This window comes from Contarinia nasturtii, unplaced genomic scaffold (genome assembly GCF_009176525.2).
Source record: "Contarinia nasturtii isolate CC-2019 unplaced genomic scaffold, AAFC_CNas_1.1 Cnas_scaffold_129, whole genome shotgun sequence".
In the NCBI taxonomy this organism is placed as follows: domain Eukaryota; kingdom Metazoa; phylum Arthropoda; class Insecta; order Diptera; family Cecidomyiidae; genus Contarinia; species Contarinia nasturtii.
The window spans coordinates 13186547-13213418 of NW_022197486.1; the positions used below are offsets into that span (position 1 = coordinate 13186547).

Here is a 26872-nt window from a genome sequence, read left to right on the forward strand (position 1 = left end):
GTATCCTTCGCTGAGTTTTATGCAATGGCGCTACTATATTCCGTCTATGATTTTTCTTATGGAAAAGTTTTTTTTTTTTTCATATTCTTTTGTGTTTTTGCTTTTATTCTCATGTCTATGGTTCGTCTTTTTGTTGTTTGTGATGTGTACTTTTTTGTTTGGCTTGCCCTTTGAACGACACACAACAATATAACGTTAACCATACGCCATCCATACGCAACATAGAAGTCTAGAAGTATTGCATTGTCTTTTGTTGCTTTTTCGTCGTCGTTGTCATTTTATCACAACAATTACTAGGGTGACTCTCGCATTTGCAACGTTTGTGCAAAACATATCATACACAACGTCTCTTTCTCACACTCACACAACACATCGCCTTCATTCTGTGGCTCATTTATTTATTCACTCACTCAAATTCATTCTCATTTTTTATGTGTTTTTGCAATTTCAGCCATACTCTAACGAAAAAAAACTTTAAAAAAGCGTAAAATAAAATATGACTTACCATTTCCATTCTAGCACACTCTCGGTGTTTCTTTCTATATGTTTTCTTTTCATCTAATATTTTTCATTTTCAATTCTACCGCGCACCGTTTGCAAGACATGGTCTAGAAAATCGGGCATCGTTCGTGAAGAAAATGATTTTGGGTCGTGCGAAATGCCATCAAAAAAATTTCATCATAAAAACTCAAGAATTCTCTCGTTGTGTTGTTATGTATTCTGTTTTTTTTTTTTTTGGTTTGGAGTACTCGTTGTTCTCTCAACGGTCGCATCTTCATCTTTGATTTGCAACAAAATTCGTTGATCTAATGATGAAATTTGACCCGCGCGTGATTTTCAAAGACTTCAATGTGATTCGGTTGGTCTGACAGAGGAAAAGTGTGTGCGAAAGTGCAGAGAAATATAATTGGGAAAATTGTCGTTAAATCACTCGGTCTTTTGCGTCACCAAAATGATCGATTGTACTGGCGTCCTGGGAATTTTCTTTGACCTAGCTTGATTGCCGGTGATTATGCTTTTCCGAAAAAAGCGCGTATTTTGAATCCAATTCACCAAAAAGACACAATAAGAAAGAAAAATATATCTTAAATTTGCCATTGCACACAAGCTGTTTCGCTGAAATGATGTCTAAACAAAGAAATCACTTCGTTTTGTATGCAGAAAAAAATACCCAGCAGCAACAACAATGGGCGCCGAACCAAATCAACAAAGATCACAAGTCTCACTAGCTCGCTCAGCTTTCTCTCTCTCTATGGGTTTTTCGGCCCTTCATTATGATTTAATTTTATAAATGGCAAAATTATGCGCTACAAAACAATCACCATGAAAATTAAAGCACTATGGGCACATCTCGTGCGACAATTATTCCAGTTTTATTTGTTTGATTATTAAAATGCCGTGGCCATTGCCGGTGGGGTTCGCTTCGCTTTTGTGCGTTTTCACAACGTTTCTCTCCCCCACATAGATATGGAAAACGAGAGTCTGTCTCGTTCGTTCGTTCAATTTGTTGGCACCTTTAAAATATGCATGAGTGAAATAGAGTGTGAGCGCACGCGAGTCAGCGGCATTTCGAAAGTGGCAGATCATAAACGAATAAATTAGGAGCATAATTGCTGCATGGAATCGGTTTTTTATGCGATATGATAAAATGCATGACGATTTCAGGTCTGTCAGTTTGTGAGCGTGCAAGCGTGCGTGTACGCCATTTATGTTAATATTTCAGTTCGTATTGTTGAAATTTTTGCACATGTGTCGAATGATGATTGCTACCATAAATATTACACCCATTTTTTTCGGTTATTTTACTTGGTGCACCATAAAAATCATGACTGTATCGTTATCACCCTACGAAGTATAGAGATATATGCATAAACTCGCTCGCACACACTCACACAATGCACAAGATACAAAAATGTCCTGTCGCCACTCACCCAGAGAAGAGCGACTCAACTTGTGTGTTCCACCTTTTATTTTCTTCGTATAATACGAAGGTGGATGCGGTTGAACTATAAAAAAATGTCATCATCATCAAGATTATATACATATTCCCTTTTTTCATTTCATTTTACTTTACTACAGTTTTATTCTTATTTTCATCTGTACTATCGCCATATGGAGCACGCAGTGCGGAGCACACGTACAAATAGATTTCGTTCATTTCACTCTCTCGCTTTCTCTGGCATTTTTTTTTTTCGAATGCCGTTGTTGTTTTTGTTTTTGTATTCTTGGCTCGTAAAGGAAAATGTTACAGCCCATGTGTATTTGGATTACCCTTATACGCGAAAATCGCTCTCATTTTACTGATTGAGACAGAGAAAGAAGTCTTCAATTTGAACAATATAAAATACGGAATCAATGTGTGTACCAAACCCCCGTATGTGTGTGCAATTTTGATGAATTGAAGAAATCTTACTTGGAACGGATACAATGAGTGAGTGATTTAGTGAAAGAGAGAGAGAGAGAGAGAGAGAGAGAGAAAGAGGGAGAAAGAAATAAAGAGTGACAGAGAGACAAAGAAAAAAAAAAATAAAATGTAGAAGAAGAAAATATGCGCTCAAGATTGAGAGGTTGACAATGGCGAACCGTTCGGTTACAGGTCTTTATAATATATGGGTAAAACGCTAACACTCCACACCGCACACGTTCTTTCTGTTTTCCTATCTCTGAATTTTCTTCGTCTCCCCAGCACTAAGTGCGCGCGCTTTCACTTGTTGTTGTTTTTTTTTTCACTTTTTCTGCTTGATTTTTTACCACACAAGATGTGTGCTGTTGCTTTTCAGGCATTACGAGGTGTATGTTGTTTGCGCGTGACAGAGACAGAAAGATAAAAAGATCCATGTATGAGCCAATGCGCATCTCACCAACATTAAATCTGTCGTGATAACAGATTACGTTGTGCATATTGCATGGCATCGATTGGCAATCATGCTCATAGCCAAAAATTTCTCTCACTCCTACAATGTGATATCGACAAAAAAAATTCACATCGTTGATTCACCGTACACACAGCACTGATGAACAAAATCGAGTAGAGAACAAAATCGCGAACTCGCGATTCCATTTGTTTGGTTCGATCAGGCACGCACACGCCACTAACAATCGAACTGAAAGCATGCATAAGAGACAGAAACGCTCTCTCCCTGTGACTCGGCATTTTTTTTCTATTCTCTTCACAATCTTCGATTATAATGTTTCTAATACGATGAATATTGATAAATTTTTACCGCGTTAAAACCCTCGCACGCACATATGCACGAACACGTACAATGTTCACAATTCATAAATATTTCGCATACGTAACCATAAACGTGAATCCATCGCTTTTTTGTATCTCGAGAAGAATGAGAGATGGGGTAAGGGGGCGACGAAGACAAAGAACCAGAGTATAAAGGGAGCAATGCAAAAACGAATGTCGCCAAAATAATGGCAAAGTATTGAAAGGAAGAGAAAAACGACGATGACGACAACGAAAAAGAAAAAAAACAACAACGACAACAACGGGTAGTTCAAACTGAAACAGTGGCATAGAGCATATCCACGATGTGACACAATGTAAATAAGCTGAAGATCTCAAACGGATATCCGCTTATTGTCAGCCTCTCGAAAAATTCCTTTTAACGTGCTTGTGCTTCTTCATCATATTTTTTTATTCGTGTGTTTGTCTGTATATGCCGTTGTTATTCGGGTGTTATACACTTTTTCACCGTTCACGATATGCTAGGGTTGCTTTTTTTATTCTGTTTGCCTACAATGGGTAACACCGAGGTTACAAAAACACATATAGACAATATAACTACGTCAGCGTGGTGAAAGGAGAGAAAAACAATAAAAAAGAGTAGAATTTTGAATTGTACGGCTGATAAATAAAAATTGCACACAAGAATTATGAAAGCACTTTATTGTTTTTTTTTTCTCTTCTTTTTGTGTATACGTATATGAGTGGCATATGGAGGCTGTGTGTGTAAGGATCAAACTTGTTTTGCTTATATTTTAGGCATACTATGGTTTTTTTTCGCGTTTTGCTGTCAAGCCGCAACATTGTGTGTTTCAAGTGCATGCATATTGAAGCTTTTGACGGTGATTTTCATTTATCCCCCTTTTTTCCATTACTGACATTGTCGCTTGCTATTTGTAATGCTCCATCAAAACAATCGCAATTCACGCGCCAATAAATGACAATAAACGAAAACCAACGACAAGGATTTCTAAAACCATAAGAGCGACAACATACACATACACACACAAAGAGAATGGTAGACATGGTAGACTGTGAGAGAAAGAGAAGCAGATATTTGTATATGCCTACACTGTAATTAATTATGGTGGCAAATAATATTTGCACGACAACAACAACAATAATAATAATAATAATAATGAAATGAATACACTATACGATGACGCTCACGATAAAGACGATGGATAAAGCGTCTGAGCGCGCCGTTTGACATCTCTGTCATCAGCGCGATATTGCTTAGATTGTGATGTATGATGATAAAAATAAAATATATTCAAATTTAAAATGCATTCATTACAGTGCCACTCTCATACTGAAGTGGTGATGTGGAGATACACCTAGGGGGTAGACACGCAATCCAAAAGAACAAATCTATACGAAAAAAATATATCTCTTTAAATTATTGCGAGTAAATTATAAATATTTCAAATCATTTTGAATTTTTTCGAATCATTTCAAATCACCGCTTGACAGTTCGTGTGATACTTTACAGTGAAGTTGACTATCGATGTTTGCATGCATGTTATATCAAAAAAAATATCAAGTTAAAGAATAAAAATACAAAGAGATTTAATATTTTCGAAATGTGTTTTAACTATAAACGAAATATACTTGATTTTTGTAATTGAAGAAGGTTTTTGCTTGCTTAAAAAAAAAACAAATATTGATATAGAATTTTATGCTTTGTTTTAGTATTGTAAAGTCACTTGTCAAATAGATTCAAATCATTCAAATCACAAATGAATTACAACGAATCATTTGAATCATGTCTACCCCCTTGAGATACACATGGGCACATTTAAATTTTGACGCTGTTTCAGGTCGTGTTCTTTTTCTCTCTTTCCGTCTCTATGTGTAGGATGTGTGCCTTTCCGTGTGTATGTGTGCTGACGATATGTTCACAGTTTGACCACTGTTATTGCGAACTGTGACCACGAATACGTATACATTATTTCGAGTGCAATTTTAATGTTTTTTCGTTCACAATTTTCCATTGTTGTTCGAAACCGACCGAAAAAATGATGAGGAGGCAGGTGGAAATTGGCACGCACTAAACAAACATCGACGATCTCGCACGTTTTCGCCACGGCGTCAGATGCCATTGAATTTATTTTTGCCGGAGTCCATTGTTGTTGGTGGTAGTGGCACTGCTGATTGCTGCACTCATTTTCGATACCTCGATTCAATTTTTTTTTTGTGAATAATGAAAGGTGAATAAATGGTATTCAACATGCATTTAGACCGAGAGCATCCAAGCCACATGAAACGCTTGTGAAAAACAAGTTGAATAAAATCCAACCACACCACACCAATCAGCGTGAACAGAAATAAGCGTCGGCAGCATCCAACGTTTTACAGCAAACAGTCTCACTCTCCATTACATCGCTCATTCAAAACAACGAACCACCATCACCACGATGATGATGATGATGATGATGATGATGATGATGATGACAAAAACAAAAACTGTGATTGATAAAAGTTCACAAACTCACTGTCTCCCTGTTCATACATTGACGCTAACGCTGTCGATATATATCGAATCAAATTCGACAATGTATTTGCTCGCCATGAGCAAACCAATGCATGTGAGAAAACAGTTCGACTTCTGTTAAGCCCAATAAAAATAAAAGTCAATCACTTATCGTCTATCAAACTTTATTTTTACGAAACAAAACAAAACAACAAGATATCATTGTGGTTTGAGTTTGCCTCTGTCATCATTGTTTGTTTTTATGCTTCTATGCTTTATTCTCGTTCGCTTATCTCTCTCTCTCTCTCTCTCTCTCTCTCTCTCGCTTTCTCAATGTATCTCTATCTCTCTGTGCAGCAGTTTCGACTATGCTTGGCTTTTATCATTTTATCATTGTCGTGCATGTGCTTTTTTTCCTGTCCTCTGGCACCTCTGACGCTTGTCTTGATGATGTAAAGCCATTGCTATTCCTGCTGCTGTTTCGCTCTCTAGCTACCACTATTTTGCCCTGTTGTTTTTCGATTCGAGACAAATTTTATGGACATCGTTTTATGTACACATCATGTACGATAGCGCCCATACGCGAGCGCACAAAACTTTTGTTAAAAATGTCTAATTTTTCTTTTGCTTTTTTATTATCAGCATGATGATCGCCACTTTTTTCCCTTTTTTCTTCATATTTTTTCTCTCTCTCGCTTTTATTTTGTAATATTATTGTTGTTGGCGTTGTTGTTCTCTCCCGATTCTACTTTGTTCATAGAGTCTCTTTTTTTATTTCCATTTTCTTTTTGGCCATTTTTTTTCCTTGATACGAGAAGATTCACAGACTTTGTATACATGCAGCGCACATATCTAATATACCTGAATGAAATTGCGCTTATATTTACTTTGAAACTTTGAAAAACTTTGCATGAAAGCGATTGTTGAAAGAGGGTGCAAGAAAGCAAACTCGATGCCAACAATTGACTGAAGAAAAAAACATGAGGTAGTCTGATGAAAAGAGTGAGAGAGAGAGAGAAGGAAAGAAAATGAGATACGCGCAACCAGATGGAAATAAACGAAATCATAGATGAATTTATGTACTACCATTTATATCCTCACGTAAGCTGAAAATGTTGTGCAATGGTATCGAACCCAAAACCCTCAAAAGAAGAACAGATTGAGATAGAGCGCGCACAACAGAGAGAGAGAGAAAGAGAAATGTTTCGACTCTTGCATGGAATTAATGATGCTAAAGTAAATTACATGTTATCTATTTGTTGCTAAAACTATCAAATCATCAGTCATTCAACGAATGGGCACATTTATGATAAATAGAACCAAATGATTGGACCCCGACACACATAGCACAAATTGGACACATATGTGTGTACTGAGGCGAAAATATGTGTGTGTTTATTTTCCGGCAATGGTGGTGCGGTGACCACTTTTTCCGTTGCCTTTTTGCTTTTAAACCGTTTTTACGGCCGCTCCGAAAAACTTTTCGTGGTTGCCTGATTATGATGATACAATAATTCACAGTGCACGTTCTTAATCGGGTCTCGTTTAAAACAAAAACACCACAACCACGCAATAACAGCATCTTTGTAGCACAAAAACGCACACATAAATGAACGAGAGAGCGAAGAAGAAAAAAATAATACATAAAATAAAACTAATGAAGAGGCTGTTATAATTCCGCAATTTTCCTGCTGATGGTCCATTCTCTTCAAATGTGTGCGACACAAAAAAACTCTGAGCGACACAAATGCCGGAAAGTTCTATGAAAGACACATACCGTGCGTGTTTCGTCGCATTACGGAACTTTTTTAGATTGAATTGGCCACAAAGATTATTTGTATCTCATTTCTATTCCGTTTTAGTACGTGCGAGGGCAAAAAACCTTCATTCATATTTTCTTATCGCAATATTTCAGTTATTTTTCATTTCCATTTCTCTCTACTTTTCTCTCTTGCAATCTCTCACACACACCTACACACTCGTACATACACTTTTTTGGCTTTACTCAACTCGATGGCTCTTAATTCGGTGAGTAATTGCTTGGCGAATGTGAAACAATGCTCCAAACAAATTAATTTTCAAGAACATTTTTCGAAAATAAATTTTCTGCCATCGAAACCGCAAAATGCCATAAACTTGGAAGGTTAAATCTGTCGAGTTGACGCTGGTGATGGCGTGCGCGCGTTCGTGCACCTGAGCGCACATATAAATTTAACTTTCAATTGCGCTCTCTTTTTTTCTCTCAATCGCGTTCATGTTCCAATGTTTATACCTGGATAAAATACGCAGACTTTTGCTTCACTGCATCATCATCTTAAATTTCATTTCACAACCATTGCAAAAAATCTCGCTTTATTTTTTTCAATAAATCATCGAATTTTATGTGTGTTTTTTTTCTCTTTCAGAAACAAAAATATTATAATAATAAAATTTCACCGTGAATGTTTTTTTTCTCTTTCTCTCATCCCATTTCAGGAACAACCACAACAGTAGTAGCACCAGTCCCACGATTAATATTAACAATGCCAACAATGCCGTTTCTGTAGCCGGTAAAAAGGGCGCACATAAATAAATGGGCGCATTTAGTAACACGAATTCTTTTTCTTTCGTTTTTATTTTGATTCTTTTCGATGTTGTTTCATTTTTGTATATTATGTGCATTTTACAGTTTGAGTTTTATAAATGGCACTTTTTTTGTCCTCTGTCGCCCACCGATAGAAAGGCAAAAAGAATGCACATTGAAAAAAATGAATAAAATATATCAACTCACTAACAAATGATGAATTTTTTTTTTTCACACACATCCATATCCAGCCATCAACAACAATAACAATAACAATGTTTTGAATAACAATAACTTGAATGGTTCACCGGAAGGGCTGTGCACGAATCGCTGCGAACAACCGGATCCAGACTTTATAAAAATGTTTGTTGGCCAGGTGCCGAAATCAATGGACGAGGATCAATTACGTGAAATGTTCGAGGAATTTGGTCGTGTGCATTCGATAAACGTGCTACGTGACAAAGTAACTGGTGTCAGTAAAGGTAATTGGATTAGAATATTTTTTTTTCTCGAATTTTTCCTCTTTCGTTTAGCTTTTATGGTTTTTTTATTTGATTTTTTTTTCTCCTTCTTCTGTTGGTTGAGATTTCTGTTTATATTCACGCTATCTTCCTGTATCTCGATGGTTGCTCAATTGCAATATTTTTTATGCAGTTATTTTTTTCTTGGCAATGATTTCGGGGATGGAATTTTCGATTTGGCAGCCAATTTTAATGTTCTGATAATAGTGTGCGATGATTTTTCATTGCTTTCAATTTCGAGTAAATCGGCAAACTTTCATAAGCGACCCATACAAGCGCCTCACGCCTCTGTCATGGGAATGCTCGTGCCAATTTTTCTTTGTTGGTTTTGCAACCACCAAAATTAAATGTGTTTTTCATGCTGCGATATTTTCACGCAACATTGGAATGTTGCCGTATACTCTTTCTCTCTCTCTCTCTCTCTCTCTCTCTCTCTCTCTATCTATCTATCTATCTTTTTTTTCCCAATCTACTATTCATTTCAATTTTATTTAACCGGGGATTGCGTTGGCATATTTATATGAAAACGTCAGTGGAATCTTAATCGCGAACGCCATCTTTGGTTACATGTATATAGCTGTTTCTTTGCTGAAAATTTCACTTCAATTTACTACAATATTTATTTAGAAATATACAAATATTTTAAATATTTGTGATGAAATGCACAGAAATATACATTTTGGATGTATATGCAAATATTCATTTTAATTCTTCTTAAAAAAGAGCATGTTATACAAAACAGGTACGACAAATTTCAAATTTGCAAAATGTAAACAAGAAAATGACAGCTATTATTCGGTCCAACATTGAACTGATAGAACCGCTGTAATGCCATATATACTTTATACAGATGGGAAACAAGAGATGGCGTTGTCATAGAATTCGGACTAAAAATGTCAGTTGTAATACCGGGTTTTTTTATTATCACTTCACGAAAAAAAATAAAACAGAAAAATGTCGACTTTGCAATGGAATGTTGTGCTAACAAAGTTCAAGTTAATTTGGATGACTTTGATTCACAAAGAGGGAGGTCTGTTGCTCACGTAATGGTATTTCGTGTTGCTTATGTTAGTTGTATTGTTGTTTATTTATTGCATTTTTACAGCTACCGAATCTGAATATAAATCAACTACAGCCAAATGTTTGAACAAAAAACCAAAATGCAAGGTATGGATCACGAGGTAGAAAGAGAGAGATAGAGAGAAAGAGGACGAGCAAAAATCTCGAAATTACAAATAAAATGAAAATTCCAATTTATTAATTTAACAACTCATATCAAAGTCAATAAGATACTGGATTCCATCTCATTCGAAAAATTCGATGAAATCATGGACGTCAAATAAAGAAATTTATATACATAATTCTTCTTTAAAACTCTCTCATACTTCTACAACTCGTCTCCCCTCTCTTTTTTCCTCTCTCTTATTTCATTTATAATAACAATGCGATCCATTAATTTATTGACCAATGGAATTTCATTAAATCATCCCCGTTTCAATTCTCTTTCTCTCTAACATTTGATCGTTTTATCATTTATTATGTTGTGCATACACTTTGTAAATGTGTAAACCACACACTGTGTGCTCCATTGTGATACAAAACCTTGCCTACAACACTGAGATACGCACGCAGAGGGTATATTTATTGACTGTGTGGATATTTGTGGAATGAGATTTTGAAGCGAATATGTTTGCTGTTATCGATTTTAATCGAATATCCAACAAGCGATTGTTGCAGGTGTGATAGCAAATATTTTGCAACAAAAAAAAATACTACATCACCACCACTACCGCCGTTGCGGCCGCCAACAATAACAACAACACTATATTAAATTTCTCATAAAGTATGCCCACTACATTAAAACATTGGTTCCGCGTATTTGTATTTATCGAATAGATTTTTCCAATGTGCATTTAAATGAATTGAATCGAATGTATTAATAAAATGTGGAAATCAACATAAAAGTGATGAGGGTGGGAGCGAATGAGCAACGAGAGCGAGAGAGTGTGTGTATGTGATTTTTTTTAATAAACTGTTTTAAACATGTCGACAAATGTATGAGCAATTTCCAGCTACAAATCATACACTCATCCTTACAATTCCCGTTGGACTGAACGAATTTTATAGAATAAACTTTAGTCAGTCGGGTTTCATTATTACCATCCATTCATACTCGTTCACTCTCCATTCCCTTTCCATTCCTCTGGAAAACGTATTAATTTTGACTAGTAATTCTCACAATTTACATTGTGTAGATCAATTCAGGAGAATTCAAATGAATTTATTTTGTTACGTATCACGCTGTCTCTCATTCTACCAAACAAATTCTATTTCTCGTTTTTATTTTTCTATCGCAGCTATCATGCTGTGTGTATATATTGACATATTTCCACTCTCCTTTTCTCATTCCTGCGGCCTCGCAAAATCTGATTTATCCCATACAAATTCAAATATCGAAATTCTGAAAATGAAATTGCCTATCTCGCTCTCTCTCTCTCTTTCTATCTCGCTTGCGCACACCACCATCACCTCGATATGGTCCAAATTCATTTCACATATATTTTCCATTTGAATATATTTTACTAGTTCATTTTATTTTCTCAGCTCGCTGAAACCATTGCCATTACTTCCCCCCTTCCTCAGCTCGTCTATTTGTACATTTGGAAATCGCAATTTTATATGCTGTTAATTATGCATTTTTATTTTATTTATATTCCGTATTCCGTATTTTGTAAAATATACATTATTACTTTACATTCTACATTTTATTTATATAAATTTATATAGTTTATATATATATAAATATAGGTATGTATGTTTTTGGTGCTCTCGCGTATTTATTTATAATTCGGTCGCATGGTTTCAAGTGCTCAACGTTTCACACATACAGAGATCAATACGACGATTGCTTAGTTTTTCGGTCATTAAAATTATGCGTCGAATAGGTTAATTGCATGAACAGCAAACACGGGTGAAACATTCACATATATACATATCTTATCTATATATTCAATTTCTATACACTATATATATATATATTTTTTTTTAAATATGCTCACATCGACGATGGCATCGTACATATATTTTGCTTCGTTTGCTGCTGTGATAAATTGTTATTGTTTTTTTTTTCTCTATAAATTCTTTCTCGGGGTGAACATTTTTAGAACTGCATCATGAAGCAACAGCAGCACTTGGAGCCCGGCGACTAATCTAATTCTATCTTCCTGCCACTGGCATATATTTTATTATTGCGTATTGCATTTTACTGTTTTTATTTATTGAATATAATCCATTTTTTTCTTTATATTTAATATATATTTACATATGATTGTATGATCGTTTAAAAATGCATTTTGTTTAGTTTTTTCGCCAAACGAATCTATTTTATATTGTATATGGCACGTTTTTCTGTTCTCTCATTATAGGGTGTTGTTTTGTGACGTTCTTTACTCGAAAGGCAGCTCTAAATGCACAAGATGCACTGCACAATGTTAAAACACTGGCCGGGGTAAGTATGCTCTATATAGCATCTCTATCAATTCAATATTTTATCGTTTGCATTTGTTTTATTTCACCTTTTATATATATTTATTCTTCATTTATGGTTTTATACTATTTTTTTGTTTTTGTTTTTGCTCATGATGTCCGTTGACTAATCTTCGATCGTAACAAAAAAAAAAACGTTTTCCAAAATGAATATTGAGTGATAAAAAAACATCATTACATCACTAACCACGTATCATTTAACATACGCATTTGTTTGTCACCACAGATGTGCTAAACACTCATGAAATGTTCAGAATTTATCAAATGTTTCAAAGTACTGAGAGCTAGATGGTAAAGAGTCGTTATGATTTCCAAAATTTCGTATCGTTCTCAATCGATTCACAAAGATTGAAGAGGAAGTGAGTTCAACTCATCCATATTAATTAGTATAGAATTTTGTTCGTTTCGCCATATTGATTTTTTTATGTTTCACAACACTCGTGATTTCAGATTTGAAATTATCTACAGAGATTCATAATTATTTGTGTCTACTCCCAAACTGAAAATATCGAATTAATCTGAACTAATTAAATAATGATCTTATCAAATGTAAATGAACAAAAATGTAGTTATGAAAAATGAAAAAAAATCACTTTCATCAGGCACATTTTATTTTTTTTTTTTAAATATTTAAACACACTTTCTAGAATTTAAACACCAGAACAATTTCACGTTAAAAATTTTTTTAAATTTTTAACAGAAATTTCTAGAGTCCAGCGACTAGAAATTTTGCCAGTTACCCCTCCGATATTCTCATCAACCTTATGTGATGATTCACGATTTTATCAGGATAAATTAGTTTCATTGTTGAAAGATGAGGAAAAAAGGATAAAGAAATTCTTACCGAAACTACCATTTTTATATAATATCGTATATTTGAAGAATAATGCGGTTAGAAAATGAAATTACCCTTAAAAAAAGTTGGGACATACTTTAAATTTAACCCCTCTGAAATCCAAAACGCCAGAACTCATGAATATTAAAATGCAAGTAAATTGATTCCCGTGTTAATAAAATATATGACAGTACAGACATAAGAGTAGATGTTACGTAAGTGTTACTGAAATAAGAGAGTGTTTCCAGTCTGAGAGAAAGTGAAAACCTCCTTTTAGTTATTCACTTCCAAAATCTCATTATATCCAATGCTAATTTCATCTCTGATAAAAGTTAGGATCGAAAAAGTAATTTTTTTTTTAATTTTTAAAGAGACATCTAGAATTCTGTTTTTCATGTTGGTGACCCACAGCGGGTCCAATTACCTACAAACTCTAATCAGAATCTAGATTGGAGTATCAATAAAATTATGTTCATGCCGATATTAAAGTCCATCCAACAATACAAAGTAATTTGATAGTTGAAAATTTTGTTTAAAATATTGAAACCATTTAATTTATTTTAATTAATATTTAATGTGACAATTACTAAATTCAATATCATAGCACATCTGTATATTTTCTTCGTTTATTTGTTTGGATGAAAAAAGCTACTATTGCTATCGGTTGAAAGCGGAAAAAACGAGCGTCTGACATCTGCTTGTGTGGCAAAAAGTGAATTAAGAAACGAATGAAAATATTATGTAATCGTTTATATGTTCCTTTACAATATATTTTCACTATCTCATTCTTCATGTCGTGCGAAAATGTTGTTGTTGTCGTTTTTAAGTCTCTTTGCTCCATACCAGTCACATGTCCTGGCTACATTTGTGCCGCATAGCATAACAAACATCACAGTTAATTTACATGTGTAACATTTTCGAAAATGGTGTCTCTCTGTGTGTGAATGTATGTGTATGCCCATTTATTCGTCTATTATTCATTTGGATTTCCAATGATGCCACACATTATTATGACGTAATTTATATGTCACATGGTTTTATGCGCTTAACTTTAATACAAATAGTTTTTCTACATATATTTTTGTTGTTCGTTCGTTTTCGCTCATTCATAACACACAGACACACACACGCGTATATTCTTTGAATCGTAACTCTGTTACTCTGAGTCTTTCTCTCTTGGACCTCAAGAGTTTATTTCGATATCGCTGCAGTTGTTGTGCTATGCTGTGTTGAAGAAAAGAAAGTTTGACGGAAGTTGTTAGTCTCCACATCCGCCTTTTCTCTCTCTCTCTCTACATTTATTTCATGTATATGTAGACATATAGCACAAATAGTTTTCCATTTCTCGACACACTGTCTTCTGTTCCCTGTTTCTGATTCACTCTCGACGGCTTTTTCATTCATATAGATATATAAATGTGTGTGTTTTTTGTTCATTTCGATTAAATTTTCTTTTTTTGCTGGCATGTGTTGATATTATTTTTGTTGCTGCTACTGCTGCTGTTACATTTATTGTATCATCCTGTACGTTTTGCGTTGGGTTATTTTTCTTATATTTTGTTGTTGTTGTTGTTCTGTGCGTGTCAGAGTCTTTCTATATCTAATTTCGATGGTGCTCATATAGTGGCGCGTTTTAAGTATCAAACAGCCCCCAAAAAGTCTATTTCATGTGCGTTTTTCGCTGTTAACTTTGAATGCGTGCACTAAGCCAGAACGACAGTAAATGGCATTTCAAATTTCTCAACGACACAATGACATTGTTGATGACGATGACAACAACTACAACAACAATACACAGCTATATGGCAGCAACATTTAATTTCAATTTAATTATTCGGGATTTTGTTCTGAAAATGAATGCTTTAGCTTGAGTAAACGCGACAGAGACGATGGTTCCCATGTGTGCGTGCCGCAAAAATCCAACATTGAATAGATAATACACACACTCACACAATTTAAAGCAAACGTAAGGAATTTAACATTGGTTGGACAGATGCCGCAGTCACTGCAAATCTGGCTTTCGTTCGTTGGTTTTTTTTCTACTTTTCACGTTGTTTTTTCAGTATTCTTTCTACCATTGTCATGTATCTTCTACATTAACAGTATGTATCCATCATTCTCTCTGTATTTGCCGCCTCGGTGGAGTTTTTTTGTGTTCATCATCGTAAGTCCCCTCGCTTCCCACAGTACATTGGTTCGGCATTCACTTTGCTATTTCCATTTGAGATCGAATTTTCGCCTTTTTTCTCACAATAAATTGGACATAAGGTAAAGAATTAAAAACGACGAATCAGCATTAATCGGTTCATTTTCCGTGTTTTATTTCATACCTTTTTGTGTCGCATCCCCGACCTTAGTCGCCTCTGCTCTCGATTCCCCTTCACTACACACTGCTTATGTGCTTCTTACCATCGTATCGTATTAATGCTATCTCAGAATAATATGAGCCTCCTTGTGTTTTTTTTTTTGAGAGGCTCACCATTCCGACATTTGAAACGACAATTTTTTACCGTGAATGAGACAGCGAGACTATTATGTGTATATATTTGTTCTTTCGTCTGTTTGACTCATTCTTTTATTTGCTGTTCGCCGCACTTTCTCAACACTGACTTTGATGTACGAGAAAGTTTTATCATGCGATCAACATAATTGAAACTGCACACCGTTTAAAATTCGCATAATTGCCATTACATAAGCGATGGAGGTAGCGCGAGTGCGTATTGCGCGAAAGACAACAAAAGAAGACAACTAAAACAATCATAAAGACTTTGATATTTTTGCGAGCAAAAGTTTTGTTTGATTTGCCGTGAAAAATAAAAGCCAACGAGAGAGAGAGAGAGAGAGAGAGAGTGAGAGAGAGGGAGATAAAAGAATGAAGTAATAGCAAAGAAGGTGCGTCGCACATTTAACAAGCGCTCATTGATACAACTCAAGTCACCAAACACAGACGGTCCTGAATCAGCCACTTGAGGAGCTCATTTTCCAACAATAATTACTCAATATGTAAACATAATTGTGCGCAACGCCAATGTTTTCCCATTTAATTCAGTGCGGATTTTTCATTTACCCAACAGATTTCCTGTCTCATCATAACCAAACAACAAATTTTGTCGTTAGTTTCTCTCGTTCACAATTGATAGCATCGCACTTAAACTGACTTTTCACACAGCAAATACGTCGAAAACATGCGAAATATTGACAGCCAATATTTTTTTATTTAGTTTTTGTCTCTTGTTCTCTTTATTGAGTATTTTCAAAGCATCAGTCACTCGCTCGCCAACTTTTTCTTTCTTTGTGAACGATGGACAAAAGTGAACGGAAATTAAACTAAATGCTATTTTGTTTCATGCTTAAACAGTGGAGAGAGATGACCGAGAGAGAAAAAAAAAACAGGAAAACAAGAGTCAACTTGAAATTGAGTTGTGAGTGGTTTTTTTTTTTTCATTTTGCGCAATGTTTCAAACGAAGACTCTTTTTTAGAAGAAATAACGAATTGATACTATCTGTATTAGATTGCAATTTTTCGATACGGAAAATATGCTTTATAATACTGATGTTGGAATACAGTACACATTTTAAATGATTCATAGATGCGCAAACACATTTTCTATATTGTGAAAATTCCTCGTCAAAATGTTGGGAATTTTTCGGATTTAAACTGTTCATTGAATTTCGTATCGTATGTTCGTATTAATCTTTTTTTAGAGAGAAAGAGGGGAGAGAGAGAGAAAGATTTGAAAAAATGACAAAATAATGGTGTAATTCCGATGGGACATAGCTTTGGATGTGCTCGCAACAAACGCAAGCCCCAAGATTCAACCAACAACATGACACAAACATTCAAACTTATTTCACACTCACTCGCTGTCTCATACTACATATTTGTCCCGCTCTCTCTCTCTACAGTACAATCATCAATCTGTCTATCTTATGCACCACATCAAGTCGCCAAAATACACAGCTGCAACGAGATAGAAATCATTGGCGCACTGAAATGTTTAACAAAAGTCTTCGGGAAACTTAATCGATCTCTTTAAACTGATATTGCATTTGTAGCATTTGTGTGATTTACTTTTCTTCATCATTTTTCTCTTTTTCTCTCTCGTCGTTTTAGTATCTCTTTCTCAACTTTTTTAGCTCTTGACTCAACTTCTTGCTCAGATTGTTTATTTGCTTCGTTCATCAATATCAATACTTGAAAAATAATTTACATTTTCGTTATACTGTATTCTAGTTTTTTTTTATTCATTCTTTCTTTCGTCGTTTCTTTTCTCTTGCAGATGCATCATCCAATTCAAATGAAGCCAGCCGATAGCGAAAACAGAAATGGTAAGTTTTATTCATTTTTTTCTCTCTCTTTTTTTATATTGAATGTTTGATTCCTTTTTTCCTGCAATTTAAATAAACTGAGAGCTATGTATATTCGTGTTCTCATTTTTTTTCGTTTGCCTCTCCGAACATTCGTTTGCGTTTCTCAATGCGAGAATGTTTTCAATACCGACTTACACTTTGATTATTTATCAGGTCGTTGTTGTTGTATTCGCAATGGAAGGAACTTTTTTTTAAAACTTCAACTGCATTTCTAATTCGCGTGCATATTTCAACAGTCGCGAAACGCGGCATTCGTTCGCTCGGTTACGTTCGTGCGAAAGTTTTCATTCACTCACTTTAAAATGCGTCGACGTTGATGTTATACTTTTTTATATTGTCTACTTTTCAACTCAATGTCGATGTATAAGTTTGTGTGTTTATTTTTGCCGTAGACAATTGACATGTTGAAAAATTGTAACGATTTTCTTTTTTCGTGTATTCTCTCTGTTTTCAATACACATACACTTTCTTTCGTCATTCGCCGTTGTTCGAATAAAATCAGAAATGTAACGCATCGTTGTGTGAGTGTGTGTGCTATTTTATATATCGTGTTCGCCTCATATTTCACTCTTCAGTTAAAATCCTCTTTGGATGTTTTTTTACCACCCAACATGAATACATAAAAATATCTTTAAAAACATGTCGATTATTCTTTGGATTGTTCAAGTTTTATTTTGAAATATTGAAGTTGGTAGCTTCAACTCTTACAAGTAATTCACTCGTTCTCTGTTTCTCTCTCGTTGCACATATGCTCAAGAGTGATTGGATAGTCGGATGAACGAAAACAACAAGAACAAGAACAACAACAGCAACGAAAAAACAACATGCGATATTCGTGTCGAGAAATGCGGCATGAAAGATCTTATGAATCGCAAAATCTTCTTATTTATCGCCCCTATACACAGAATTTCAGACAGCTTATACGCCATTGTAAATCGAGCGCAAATGCGTATTTGTGTATTTATGCGCCGAAAGGAGATTTCTGCCAAAGCTCTCTTATACACAGAGAAAAAATGTCGGTCTGGTTTTTTGGCTCTTCATCTTTTTGACAAAAACATACTTCAAGTGAGAAAGAAAAATGTGTGAATTGTGTGGAAAAAATGTGTCTTCTGGAGTATGGCAGCAAGGAATTCATGTTCATTCAAAATCATGTGCATAAAATCTGTTTTTTTTTATTGCACCAAAAAGCTGGGTCTTTCATTAACAAAAAGAAACTTCATGGTCCGTACGAGTTTCACGGAGAGGAAAAAAACGCATTTCAAGTGTTATTCTTAGGATAATTATAATGGCATTTGTGTTGTCTGTAAAAGCTCTTGCACACACCCCCACACTCACTTGGAATCGGTTATGTAAATCAAATGACTTTCATAGTTTACACCACTTACCGTGTAGCGATCAAGAATTCGCTACTTTCTACAGAAATTTAATTGCATAAAATCATAGCGAGAGGCAACCATTTGTACTTTCACATGTTTTATCATTGCATTTTTCATTGCATTGCCATTCTATTGCTGTTGCCGTTGCTGCTGTTGCTGAACTAGCTAGTATAGCGTATTTTTTTCTCTCATGCAATGGAATTTTCAATTTCAATTTTCTTTCCATATTTGATTCTTTGCCGTGCATGTATGTGCAGAGAAGGAATGAAATGAAATGAATGGGTAACATACGTATTTTGATGAAACTTTTCTGTAAAGTTTAGCCAACTACATTTTTGGTTACTGTTGCTTTGTACCCAAAAAGCCGCGTTTACTAAAAACTTATTCAAGCTAAATCAACCTCTGTGCCTTTCTCTCTCTCTCTCCCTGTGTGTGTATGCATTCAAAAATCTATGCAACCGCAGATTCGAAACGAAAGCGGCAGCCACTTGCCGTTTGCTTTATCTCTTTCATTCGTTCAAGATTTTTTTGTCATATATTCTATTTTGCTTTTACTTTCATGCCAATCTCTCTTTCTTTTTCAGCCACGAAACTGAACTCTTTCTCTCTTCCATACTCTCTGTCTCTCTTTATCTCTCTATCTCTCTTAGCTGTTTTCATTGTTGCTTATATAGCAGTAGCAATTTTAATTTTCATGAGAATTGAATTTTCTCAAATTTGCAAAAGAAGAGAGAGAAAAAAGACCTCGAAATAAAGTTATTTTCTCAAATGCAATGTTCTATACGTGAGTGTGTATTTGTACGAAAATTTGCTATTGTTGTTGACGATGACGGTTCCACAATTTCAGAAGAGAAAAAGAGAACGAATGATCAGAAGGCACAAGAACACGAGAGAGTTAGGGCATTCGCCACTGTTGTTCCTTCATCCGATTTTGAAATGTGTAAATATTATTTTGTGATTTATGTGTGATGATTTTGTAGAATAAATTTTCATTTTCTCCCTTTTCATCTCTTGTTGCATATTATACTCTGATGATGTATGTTAAGCCACATACAAAAACTCAAATCGATTTACAACCGAAAAAAAATTCTCTGTTTGTTTACCATATTATATTAATGGAACGTAGGAATAAAAAAAAATGGTTATCATAATGCAATAAAAATGGAAACAACAATACAAAAAAAATCACATATTTCGATCACTCAAATATATATCAGATTCTTGCTGCTCAGCGCAATATCCATTGTATACACGAGAATGCCAGGGCAAAAAAGTACGTACGCGGACAACCAAAGAATAACTACAAAGTATGAGCAGTATTAATTTAATGATTTTCAGCGGTATTTGTTATTATTTGTCTGCGAATAAAACTACGAGGCATGATGCGAGACACCAAGTCCATGCTCTCGGTTTTGGTTCCACATTTGGTTATTTGTATACATATTTGTTTGTTTATTATTTAATTTTTTGGAGATTTTTTTTTTCATTCTTTTTTCTATCCCACTCTTTCTGCCGTTGTTTGTTGGTCATTCGGTTAGTTGACTATACCATCTCTTGAGTGTGACGCGCGTTCAGACTATTTTTTTTGTTACTCGATCGATGGAATTTTGACAGTATATACTGCTATGCCAAAACCAAACATACATATTCAATATTCATAAATAATACGCGAAAAAGTTACAGTAGAGTTTGGTCGACAGTGAGAGTGTATTGCAAACGTATCGGTTTAGCTACAAAGAATATATTGGCGAACTGCAATGGTTTTATAACGGCTTTGAATGAACGCGGCAGTGACGGTTGTGGCAGCAGTCACTGCATTGTGTGTGTGTATGTTTGGACTTGCTTATTTTTTCATACTGTACCCACATAAGTTTTATGTGTGTATATGCTAAAAAGTACCCACTTCCATCGACGCTGTCATGTCATGAATTATGCATTGAAAATTCGAACATTTTCCCAATAAATAAAAAATGTTGAAAACCATGCGAAAATCGAATACACGATATACTTCACAATATTTTTTTTCACTCTCTTTCTCTTTATTTTCTTCCAGAGGCGTCGTAAGCATTTGTGTTTGTGTGGTGGTTGAGCTCTTTGTAGTTTGTACAGCCGTTTTCCTCTTTTCCGTAATCGTTATAGTGATATGGCTATTTTTATTGAGGATTTTGCCACATGCACTTCGTTCACCAAAGTACAACGTCTTCAATACTCTAAGTTGGAGTCTCTAACCAATATTTTTTTCATCGCTTTTTTCTGTTGCTTTATGTCTTGCCTTTAACAAAAAATAATTCACGAATAAAATGCGAAAGCCAGAAAGCTGCGAGAGCCAGATAGAAGAAGTATAAAAAATGACGAAAAACAAAAAAAAAACGAAGCGAAAAACAGCTAAACGATGCAACGGTTTGCCGAAGAGAGAAAATCACATTCATAACCAATTCCTAACATACTGTTCGCCTTCCCCTCCGTCGACTAGATTTATTTAATATGTCATTTACGTATACAATTTACATAATATTTTCAAAATCTATTTTTGTCATCTAATTGAGTATGCAATTTTAAATTATCATAAATTTATACCGATTATTATTGTTATTATGTTGATTTTTTGGGCAACAGTCATACACACATAAACACGCACACACACTGTCACTAGTAACAAAAACAATCCACAGCATTTGATATGTGGGTTGAGGTTTTTGTTTGCACATGTATTTACATTTCGCATCAGAATATCGCTGCGTTTTCATCTTTCGTGAAATTGTTTCTCCATCATTACGAACACCACCTCCGTCACCATTTATTTTTGCCCACCGCACATTTTGTGTGCCGAGGGCTTGCGACGAAGTGTGTGTGTGTAGCTCTTTATCTAGCTTTCGATTCTCTACGGAAACCGAAAAATAAATCCTTGTTGAAATCAGATTGTCTCTCGACAATATGGCCCAGAATTACACTTGAAAATGCAAATAAACAACGAGCAAAAATTTATCATCTGTTTGAATTTGATGCGACAATAAACATCGTTACTACTGTCACTGCATACTTCATCGTCTTGTATTGTGTGCTTGTATATGCGCGCGTGATTTCCACCATCGTCGTTACCAACACCGCGTGTCGCACGTCTCACCCGACCACTCTCATTGGCAATACATTTTATGAGCATTTGTTCGCGAATATGCGCGCGTGCACCCGCTCACGTCATTTTCGATCGCTCAAACAACCATATCGTTATGATGACATTTTATGATTATAATTTTATTGTGATTTTTTTTCTGTCATTTTCTCTCTTTCTCTCGCTCACTCTTTCTCGTTGCGTTTTCAACGAATCAAAATGGTTGGTCGTTAGTATTTAATACGTGTTTGAAACTATTATCGTTTTATATTACTGAATAAATACATCTGAATCATTGACACAAAATCAATATTTACCCACGAAAGTTCTATTTTAATATCGCAACGGCTGAATGTGAAAAAAGGAATTGATGATAACCAACGAACAAGGAAACAACGACAAGCAGAAGAGGACACAAAACACACCGAACTGAAAAAAAAAACACAGTATCAAAAAAACGGCCACTGAGTAAATAGACGTATGAACAAACACATAAGCAACATTGATATGAATAAAAAAAAAACAAGAATATGGTTCTCATGTGCACGCAACATAATATCAGAAAATACTGACCGCCTCTTTCTCTCTATTCATTTTCATTGTTTGTCTATTCAAATGAAAATTGGTAATTTTCATCGAGGATAGAGAGAAAGAGATAGAGTGCACTCAACGAAAATGCGAAGAATCTAGGGGATTAAAATGTTGCAAAAATACAAAAAAAAAATATATAACCATCTCCTCCTACTCTCGACGGTAAAAAAAATTACACAACATTTCAAATGATTCAGCCTAAAATATAAAACATTTGCACCATAAATGAAAATGTGAATGTGAGTTTTGCTAAAGTAATATATTTGTTATCGTTGGGCTTTAGTCCACTTCCATTTATCAGAATGTCTATATTTGATTTACAATATTTGAAAAAAATGCGATTGCATACCATTTACCCAAAAATATATGACAACTAATCTACACAAATATTACCTTCGAATTGGACAATACATGGCGATGGGTGACATGAACCAAGAGATAACCACAGATAGAGATAGAGAGAAAGACACAATACATAAGTTGAAATGGTCTACAGTAGTACGCATATTGGAAAATTGGGTCTCATCGTCGTCTACCATAATGTTGAGTGATAGAAGCCCCTAGAGATAAATAAAACAAATTACATATTGACCGTTAATAATACAATTGAACAAACATCTAGTCTAATATTGTGTATTTGGTAATTCATCGATATCGATTATCGATCACTTTTTATTCGAAATCCATAATGTTGAACACAACACACGGAAACCGATAGAAACACATATACGACAAATGACTTTCCGGACTTATAAAATGAAAACATGGATCTGGCATTCATTTTACCTTTTGAAAAATGTTCGACCGAACAAAAAAAGACGACTGATTGTGTTCATCGTTCTGACTTTTTTGTGTTCGGCAACGATTTTCGGTTAGTTCGTATAAATTGTTTATGAACTTATCACTATACATGGGAAAAATTCTTCAGTTCATTTGCATGTTAAAGTGCCCACTCCAATGTTCCAGTTCGTTCGTTATGCACATCAGTTCGTTCATGGGCACTAACAAAAATTTGCCACTCGCACAAACACAAATTCACCGGCCTCACTTCGTTTATGAATTCAAGTGCCTTTGTGAATACACAACAATAAAAATGAATAAAAAAAGCGTATGAACGAACACATACATAAAAAAGACCCTGTGTACTGAACAGGAATATAATGAGTGGATACAACAATTACGAGTCTTACAATTTTCGAAGCTTTCACATTTTGTAATAAATGACTTCACAAATAATTGATACAATGAGATATGGTATGATAGGCGGTGAGTGGAAGGGCATAAAGAACGCGCAATGAAAGTGTATATACATATAACTACTATCCATTTTTTTCGCTTTTCATTCTTTCGATTTTTCCGTTGAGTTGTCGTTTTGTTATTACTTTGACTTGTTCCTTTCCATGATTCATACGCGGGGCTGACCCAAAGAGTTCTTGACTCCTTCCCTATCTCTTTTATTTCTTTTTTTTTTAATTGTATTATTCACGGTGGATAACAATGCTAGCGGGTTGTGTTTTTTAACATTCGTCCAATGTGCCTATCTTATTGTTTGGTTCATTTTTTTTGTTCAAGGCACTTTTTTTTGTAACTGTTCTCGTTTATCTTTTTACGGAGAAAGAAAGCGAGAGGTCATTTATTTCATTTTTATATTGGAAACGTGTGTAGAAGAGTGACTTGTTTTTATTTTAAGAAATCGTTGTACGTACTGCATATTAATATGAGTAATATAATATGTGAGACACGGTATGTATGAAACGAGCTAAGCTTCGTGATCGCTTTTCAAAAGCATTGTAGATAAAGAAAAAATATATACATATATTTATGAATTATTGGCAAAGTTGATGAACCCACGACGCAAACTCTCCGCGAGTTTTATTTCTTCATTCACAAGTCCGCTATCTTAGTATGTATTCTTCAATTATTTCGATTTAAGGCGTTTTTCGATGCAAAAGTTGAAATATACGACAAAATGCACAACAACAGCAACTATTCAATCGCATTTTCTTTTTCTCAATCCATCGAAATATACGAAAACAATGTTATCATATAGGATAACAAATATGATTTGATGTCAATTCTTGTCATTAGTTTCATTTTTCGGAGTCTGAATTCATATTTCGTATTGGTTTACAAAAATAAGTGCTGTTTGCACGCATCTTTTTTTGTTCTTTCTCGCTCTATTTAATTTGTTTGCTTGAATATGTAACGCGTTGATGCGTTTTTGCTATTTCCTTTCATCTTTTTTGTTTGTTTGAGGGGGATTCGTTGCGTTGTAATCGAAGTATTGAATGTCTATCTAATATTCTTTGTTTTTTTCACCATTTTTCTATCTTTTATATTTTCGCTGTCCGTCGGTGTGTTCCCAAAGAGCGTAAACTGTTCGTTGGTATGCTGAATAAAAAATTGAACGAGGCCGATGTTCGCAAATTGTTCGAGAAACATGGCCCGATTGAAGAATGCACGGTCTTACGTGATCAAAATGCACAAAGCAAAGGATGTGCATTCGTAACGTTCTCATCGAAGCAGGCAGCTATTGGCGCGATTAAGGTAAATTGCTCAATTCTTTCTCTTTCTTTTTATGTTTTTTTTTGCACTCTTCATATTCTCTTGCAGCCCCTATATTATAATATGTTTTTTGTCGTAAGTGCGGCAGCCCTCACTGAATAAGCTGCTGTCATCGCTATTTCTGCAAACACACACACACACACACACATTGTCGTAAATATATTCGTATTGGGTCCAATGTGAGTACCGTAAGCAAGATGATGTGGAGTGCGCGTTTTTTTGCTATGCTTTTCACCGATGTGTTTTCATATAATTCCTTTTTCCCTATTCTCTTGATCTCCATGGTTTCTTTTTTTTACGTTTTTATTTCACTTTTTCTCGACTTGCTGTTGCTTTTCTTTCTTTTACTCTCGCCTTTTTCTCTGTATGTTATGCCAATCACTCATACCTAGCGTTGAAATATTGCCGAATGAAAGGCACGCAGAGAGAGAGAGAGAGAGAGAGAGAGAGAGAGAGAAAGGGAAAGGGAAAAAGAGGGAATACAACATTGAAATCTTCAATATCGAAATGATGGATAAAATATATATAAAATATCGCTTGTAATATGAGTTATTTTGAGAAAAGAAAAATATGCAATGCTTTGGAAAATGAAATATAAAAAACGGACGATGAGAATAGCAGAGTACAACAAAAACAACAGCAGCAATAAAGCAAAAGAGAAGAAAATAAAGAGTCTTACGGGAGTAAGACGAACTTTTCCGCACTGTGGTAGTTGTGTATTTTATTAAGAAAGTTCAAAATAATATTTGTTCGATTTTTCAAGCCTTTCAAGCGGCGTAAAGTCCGAGACCAAAAAATATGTTCCAACTTTGGCAACGAAATATTCTTTGATTTAATAGCAGAAGTACTCGAGAAAAGATTTTTCACACTTTCATGATGAACCCATTTGTACGACATTTGAAAGTATTCTATTTCTAACAAAACACTATAAAAAATATGTCTGACGTTAATTTTGCCATGAAAATTATTTTTGAAACACTTTTCATAACTAAAGTCACAAAAAATTTGGATTTTTATATGGGAGTCATGTCTGTATGCTACCTTAATGGTGTGAAACTTTGCACAGGCTATTTTTCTCACAAAAAAATAACATTCGGAAGGTTTGGAGAAATTTTAAGCAAAAGTAAGAGCCCCTCCCATACAAAATATTCGTTTTTGATCCAAAAATTGAAAATTTTGTATGAGAGGTACCCCTAATTTTGATTGAAATCTCTTCAAACTTTCAGAATGTTATTTTTTTGTGTGAAAAATAGTCTGTGCAAATTTTTACGTCATTAAGGTAGCATACAGGCATGGCTCCCATACAAAAATTAAATTTTTCGCGATTTTTTCAAAGAAACTCTGTTAAAACTTAATTGTATCTCAAAATAAACATCGGATTCGGTTTTCTCGTGCCAAAAAACCCCCCAATACATATTTTTGAGTGTTTAAGTCTACATTAAGTATGACTTTTCGACGAAAATTGGACTCTTTTTCATAGGTATCACTACAGGCATGAAATTTTTTTCCATCGACCAAAGTCGCTCAAAAGCTAATGATTTCTATTCCTCGGGACCCCCAATCATCCCGTGAAGTCAGATTTCAAATAACTTTTCTGGGGGGTGAGATAATCGATGGACAAATTTTGCGTACGGCGGACAACGTACGACGTACGACGTACGACGTACGACGTACGACGTACGACGTA

General features: G+C 34.8%; 1 protein-coding gene across 4 annotated transcripts in view; it reads left to right on the plus strand.

Moving 5' to 3' along the window:
- LOC116347873 (CUGBP Elav-like family member 2) overlaps positions 1-26872 on the plus strand; it is a 63697-nt gene that overhangs the window by 7745 nt on the left and 29080 nt on the right. For all 4 annotated transcript variants that reach the window (XM_031778651.1, XM_031778644.1, XM_031778662.1 and 1 more), the window contains exons 2-6: positions 8184-8257; positions 8523-8753; positions 12218-12300; positions 17454-17502; positions 24989-25167. In XM_031778651.1, coding sequence (XP_031634511.1) covers positions 8184-8257; positions 8523-8753; positions 12218-12300; positions 17454-17502; positions 24989-25167 — 616 coding nt within the window. The remainder of the gene's footprint in view (positions 1-8183; positions 8258-8522; positions 8754-12217; positions 12301-17453; positions 17503-24988; positions 25168-26872) is intronic.